This window comes from Neoarius graeffei, chromosome 4 (genome assembly GCF_027579695.1).
Source record: "Neoarius graeffei isolate fNeoGra1 chromosome 4, fNeoGra1.pri, whole genome shotgun sequence".
Taxonomy (NCBI): Eukaryota; Metazoa; Chordata; class Actinopteri; order Siluriformes; family Ariidae; genus Neoarius; species Neoarius graeffei.
This window is the reverse complement of record NC_083572.1, coordinates 22,019,042-22,026,169: the sequence shown is the minus strand read 5'-3', so window position 1 is coordinate 22,026,169 and position 7,128 is coordinate 22,019,042. Positions and strand designations below refer to the sequence as shown.

General features: G+C 38.1%; 1 protein-coding gene across 1 annotated transcript; it reads left to right on the top strand.

Annotated features, from left to right (window-relative positions):
- Positions 1–5,115: 5,115 nt before the first annotated feature.
- On the top strand, positions 5,116–6,674 carry trim63a (tripartite motif containing 63a). The gene has a single exon (XM_060918178.1). It carries the CDS (start codon positions 5,230–5,232, stop codon positions 6,280–6,282), a length of 1,053 nt encoding a protein of 350 aa, XP_060774161.1. The 5' UTR covers positions 5,116–5,229; the 3' UTR covers positions 6,283–6,674.
- The last annotated feature ends 454 nt before the right edge of the window (positions 6,675–7,128 follow it).

The window sequence follows — 7,128 nt, the reverse complement described above, 5'->3', positions numbered from 1 at the left end:
AGGTGTATGCGTTGTGTGTAACGTGCACAGTACTGAGGTGTATGTGTTGTGTGTAAGGTGCACAGTCCTGAGGTGAGGTGAATGTGTTGTTTCACATTATGGAGTGAGGTATTACACATTATAAAAGTATTGCACATAGAGAGTCCCTTATAAAGTACTGCACATTATAAATTATTGCACGAGGAGATACATGCATGGTGTGTTAAAATAAAAACATCTTTGTGTAATTATAAATACTAGAGTAAATGTAGTCTATACAAAATGCACACTGTTACACTTTGTGACAATGTCTGTTGTTAAAAGCACTATACAAATAAGCTTGACTTGATTACTTAAAGCAAAGGGAAAAAATCTCAGATGTTTATTATTATGATATTATTTTCATCTTTATCAGTGAGTTTGGCTTTATTTATTCATGCATTTTTTTTCTTCCCATTGCAGTGGTTAATAATGAATTATTTTACACATTACTGATTTCGTGCTTAAATATTTACATGTACGTATCATCACAGAGGTCACCACTGGACCATAATTTGGCAGGACGTTTTAGTGATAGCAGTGAGATTGAACTCAACAAGAATCTTGTCTACACAGCATTCTAAGTCTGTCACAAGAAACAAAACTAACTCCTTGTACTGATTCTGCTCAGTGCAGTCACACCATTGTGCCGCATTCAGTTAAGCATAATAAACTGGTATTGTAGGTGTACTTGGGTGCTGAGATTTTTCTGCTGTTAGTAACTTGACTTCCAACAGGCAGGAAACATATTCATGAGTGTGTTAAGAACACAAATCAGATTGTCACCATGATGAAAGGCCACTGGGTATTTCAGTAAATTAGTTTTGTAAACAAAGGACGATGCTCTTTCTCGAGAACAGACCCAAATTACTGCAAGATTGTTTGAGATCAGAATGACATATTTTAACATGGAATTGAGAAGGGTTTTTTTTTTTTTTACTTTTTTTTATCTTTAGCCCTTTTTCTATTTGCAGTTCAACCCATTTTTGCATTGTTTTCTTATTCTTTTTCTATTCTATACACTAAACATATACAGTAACACCTTCCTTGTTATGATGTAAGTAACTTATGGTTAAATGGTTATAGTTTGTTCTCATGACATTGCTGAATCTTAACTGATTTCTACTTAGGTTGTATCATACTGCAGCTTTAGTAATTGCTTTGTAAAAAAAAACATCTGGCATTTGATGAAAAAGTGATATAGTACAATATCTAACAAGATGATATGATTTAAGTATATAAAAGCAGATCTTGGACCGTTATATAATTATCTTCAATGTTTTTGTCTTTTTTCTGTTGCATAATAATGGTACTTGTTAAAATTGCATATTGCAAATTTTAAAACTATACTGAGAAGGCAATGTGGGATTCTGGATGATAACCATCATAAATGATGAAAGAGCTTGGAAAAGCAAGTGTGATCCGCCATCTGGTGGTCTTTTTGCATAGTTACACTTTCCAATATGATCATTGGCCTCCTACAAGAAAATATTACGAAAGTGTGTTAAAGGAGAACTGAAAGCAATTTTTTTTATTATCAAAATTCCATTTATCTCATTTTATTAAATATAGGAGTGCATTTTTGATAGCTATTTTGTCACTGCTATGGCAAGTTATGAGTGTTTGAAATATGCTATGTAATATATCAGTCCATATGTCAAAGCAATGGCTGTAAACAAGATTTGTTGAGACCTGTGCAAGACATCGTAGGACGGAAGTAAAATGTACAGCGGAAATCAAAGTGACCAACATCTGCCAACGTTGTCAAAAGACGCGCGCGCCCTCTTTTGAATGTTGATGTAATCAAGCCGGAAGTTGTGTTTGTTTTGATAGCAATCAGGAAAGTTTGAAAAAAGTAGGCAGTAATCGTCATTTAAACTCATTTTTGTGCAATATTTCATTTGGAAAACAGTTTTCAATATGGCGGCACTGACACCTGGCTGACACTTCACGTTTTGAAGTCTCGCAAAGATCGCGTGGATAAGTGACGCCTGCCATGGACCAAACAAACTATATTCAACATGGCTAAAAACTGAATAGGCAGATAAGTATAATATTTAATTGCAATTAGTTGCCAATACAAGTCACGATATAAGGTTACTAAAACCGAAAACGTAATTGAATAACACATTAATTAAGAAATTAAGCAAGTTTAAAAATGACTTCAGTTCTCCTTTAAGGGGAAGTTATTTTAGTTACCTTCCTGGTATAACTGTATGACCCAACATCACAGTTTTCAGTGTATTACAGCATCTACTTATAATATTTTAGATTTCACAACAACAAAGGCATTTAACACTGATGTAGAAAAACAAGTATAAAACTATTTGGTTATGTAAAGTAGTAGAATATTTTGAAAAATATACTTTTAAGTGGTTCATTCTTTAGCTTTAATAGTTTATCAGTTTAAATAAAATATCAAATTAAGTATCCTAACAACATCTCAACACCTTTTCAGCATGGAAAACAAACTCAAAGCCATTATATTAGCATTGGATTAAAGTGGAATAATAGGGTTAGCCTATCCCTGGTGCATATCAGCATATCAGATTTTATACTTGTGTATCATCCCAACCCTAGTATAAAGATACAGTGTTTTAAACAAACTGAAATAGGAAACAGGAAGCCTTAAATAGGACAACAGCATTTGTAGGTTTTCAGGGTTTCTTAATAAGCACACTTATGTGATTTGATCTATGCTTTGACATTTAGTCTGACCCCAGGACTGGACATCATACCCCAAAACATACCACACAGTGAAAAAACAGTGATTCTGACACCAGGACACATGCTTAATGTCATATATTCTGTCACCACTATCGAGGCACCAGAAGTTGTTTCTGGAGCCTTGATGGGTTATTTTCATTCTTGGTGTCTATTGGGCACCATGTGAACTCAGAGTCCTTGGAACCATCTTCATCTTCACCTCTGTATGGCACAGATTTATGACTACCTTGCCTTAATTAAGATAAATCTTAGATTTATTCAAAACCTCAGCAGTCAAGTGTAGTATTGATTAAACCAAGCTTAATCAAATCAGCTGATAACTGCCACCAAACAAATACTCTGGACAGTGACTGTCTTCAGCATGGTTACTTTGGAAAGTGTTTCATAATCAAAGTGTCAGGTACCAGCTAGATCACATGCTTGTTTATATTTACATGAATGTAGAGAGAGAGAGAGAGAGAGTGTGTGTGTGTGTGTGTGTGTGTGTGTGTGTGTGTGTGTGTGTGTGTGTGTTACATCATAAATGACTTCTGATAAATGATACTGTAGACCAAGCATGAATAATTTAGAAAAGTAAACATAATTTGGTTTCTCAGTGCTTCAGAACTAGGTAATCACTATACAGCTATAATGGTAAAGGGTAAATTACTGCATTGAAAACTGAGATGAAAGCAAAACAAGCTCTACAAACACAGCTAGCTGGGATCTGGTACTACATAAACCAAAACAAAAGTGTGAGTTATAGAATCCTCGAAAAAACAGATAGTATTTATTTATTTTTGCTTAACACAAATTATTCATTGAAAACTATTTAATAAAGTAAAACAGGCAGGCATTTGTTCAAGTTCATTAGATACTAGGTGAGAACTGAGTTCTGAAGTTGATCATTAGAAGGCCTAGTGATATCTGCAGTTTGTAAATTCATCCATCCATCCATTATCTGTAGCCGCTTATCCTGTACAGGGTCGCAGGCAAGCTGGAGCTTATCCCAGCTGACTATGGGTGTGAGGCAGGGTACACCCTGGACAAGTTGCCAGGTTATCGCAGGGCTAATACATCGAGACAAACATCCATTCACAGTCACACCTACGGTCAATTTAGAGCCACCAATTAGCCTAACCTGCATGTCTTTGGACTGTGGGGGAAACTGGAGCAAACCCATGCAGATATGGGGAGAACATGCAAACGCCACACAGAAAAGCCCTTGTCGGTTGCTGGGCTCAAACCCAGAAGCTTCTTGCTGTGAGGCAACAGCAATAATTTATAAAACAGGGGCAGCATGGTAGTGTAGTGGTTAGCCACTACACCACCATGCCACCCCCAGTTTGTAAATTATTCTTAATAATTATTTTTAAATATTGTCTATCAAGGATGTATTGATTGTAGTTGAAATCACACATCCACATTATTATTTTATTTATGAAGAAAATATTTTTAATGCTGCATTTTTAAGAAATTTCAATGTTTCCATGGTAGGAATAATTACCTGCCCTTTTTCATCTGTTTATATAAAAACAGTTTTACATTCAACAGTACAATGGAAAATAAATTAAATTAAAATACATTTTCATTATACATTTAAATTTACTGATTCCATATGCTAAAAAATTCAGGGTCGGACTGTTTGTCTGTCTGTATAATATTTCCATCTTGAAAGAAGGTGTGACATGCAGTAGCACGTTCCAACCTGTTAGCTTGATAACATCATGGACAACACCTGTTATTTTGAAAGACTTGACAATGAGTGTTTTCCTTTCAGTGGAAAGTTGCACAAGCAGTTTCCAAGGGCAGTGAGGTTGTACAAGAAGTGGTACACGTGTCTAATTACAAAGAAACAGTGGTAAAATTGAGCAACAGTATATTCACAACAGAGAGATTTCCAGGAGCATTGCTAGAAATCATTCAATGAAAGGAGAACCAACTGTGAAAACCTTTCACGGTTATTTGTAGGAACAGAAGTGGACAGGTTGTTCATCTTGCCATATATGTTTTGGTATATGATGACCTGATGTGATGAAGCAATAATAAAGCTTAATAGAAAGGTGCATAATAAGCTGTAAACAAACCTGAGTTATGTCCAGCTTCAGCTGACATGTTGTTGATCAACCAGTGGAGCTTTGTGTTAGTGCTTCATTGGTCACATGGGGCTTGTTTGGCTGGTGCTGCTTCTGTGCTCCCACAGATGGAGTGTGGATGGGGGGGGATGCTAAGTTTGGCATGTGACTACTCAAGTGGGTTATGTCAAGAGGCCGCATGTCTTCTCCGAATCAAGCTTCACAAACAAGTGGAGGATGGAATCTTGACACAGCCACCCCCTGGATCAAATAACACAACCGGCTGGCTGGCTATATAAACCAGAAGGGTGGCCTATTGGACCAGTAGATCAAAATAAACCTTTACAGGAACAGAAACACCCAGGAGAGTTTTGCACGCATTGAACCAAGGAAGCGGCGAAAGGAAAAAAGGACTGGGATACCTACAGACATGGACATTCAGACAGGCCAAGTAGTGAGGGCTGTAGGTCCTATGGAGAGCCTGGAGAAGCAGCTGAGCTGCCCCATCTGCCTGGACATGTTCACCAAGCCAGTGGTTATCCTGCCATGCCAGCATAATCTATGCCGTGGCTGTGCTAATGACCTCTATGATTCTCGCAACCCCTACCATTTCTCAGGAGGAATCTTCCGCTGCCCAACTTGCCGTTTTGAGGTGGTGCTGGACCGTCATGGTGTCTATGGGCTTCAGAGAAATCTCCTTGTGGAGAACATAATTGACATCTACAAGCAGCAGCTGGAGAACAGCGGTGGAGGTGGTGGTGGCCTGGAGCCTCCTTTGAAGTCCAAGGATACAAAAGAGCCAATGTGCCAAGAGCATGCAGACGAGCGAATCAACATCTATTGTATCTCCTGCCAGGTCCCTACATGCTCCATGTGCAAGGTGTTTGGCCAGCACAAGGACTGCAAAGTGTCCACCCTGAAGAGCGTCTATGAAACCCAGAAGGCTGAGCTACAAAACTCAACTGAGTTGCTTGCAGCTAGCAACAGCTGTGTGCAGGCCATGCTAGTGCAAATGGAGGACATCTGCAAGGCTGTGGAGGAGAACAGCCAACTGCAGAAGCAGAGACTGGGAGAGAAGTTTGACTTACTTTATGCAGTCCTGGAAGAGCGTAAAGCTCAGCTGCTGGAGCAGATCACGCAGGAGCAGGATGAGAAGATAGCAGTGGTGCAATCACTAATTCAACAGTACAAAGAACAGTTGGAGGCTATCAGTAAGCTGATAGATCAAGCCACACAGAGTTTGGACAACAGCAGCGTAGCTGAGTTCCTCATCAATGCCAAGAAGCTCATTGAAGAAGCCAAGCACACAGCCAAAAACTCCCAATTACAAAGGCCAGAACTTGGCTTTGAAAAGATGGACCACCTCACACTGTTTACTGAAGAAGTAGAGGCCATGCTTGCAAAAATGGACTTTGGTGCAGATGATGATGATGAGGAAGAGGAAGATGAGGAATATGAAGAGGCAGAAGGAGAAGAAGAGTAAATAATGAAGATCTTTGTTTGAGACAAGACTGTTTATGGAGAAAGCATAGATGAAGAAATAAAAAAAGCCCTGGTTAGCACAGGAACACAAAATAGCTGCTTTTGAAAACTGTGACGAGTGTGTGCAATCTTAAAAGCAGTTTTTGTACATGACAAATTGCACCATTTCCACTTTACACTTGACTTTTATACTTTTGTATTTATACGACTGTTCATATTTAATGATTTCTGTTATCATTAGTGTAGATGACAAGGTTTACACTTGAATATTAGATTTGATAGGCTTATAAAGTGAAAACTAGATTTGTTAGCTGTAGAATACAGCTGCTCCCAATAATTTTACTGTGTCTGTCAAAATGTTTGAATACTTGAAATGATGCAGTTGGCTCATGAACTACTGTAAAAGTTTATTTTCATTGGAAAATTCAATGGGAATAAAGTGTTTACCAAAAAATGTTTATTGCTTAAAAGATGTCTCTTCCACATACCTACACACAGTTCTTCATATAGTTATTGGTAGGAATAGACACAGCAGTAATGACAAACATTTCCTAACTTTGGTCGGTTGCTGTTTGACGTTCAAGAGGCAGACTATTTTTGCCGGGTGAGAATGAGAGAAGCCATGCAAGTCCATGAATAGACTACAGCATGCCTCATGTTTCCATCCACGACAATTACAGCTGCTGACACACATGCCTGCCAGTGTTATGTGACTAGGGGTCAACACTGTCAACAATCAGCTTGAGATAGTTGCTAGGGACCAGATTTAAAACAATAGCTGTACAGTACAGTGAACTCACTACATTGCATTAAGCTAAATAAGCATACAAAGGTAAGAATATAAAAG

What these genes read in the sequence shown, in the direction of transcription:
- trim63a (XM_060918178.1), top strand. Translation starts at nt 5,230, where the DNA reads ATGGACATTCAGACAGGCCAAGTAGTGAGGGCTGTAGGTCCTATGGAG.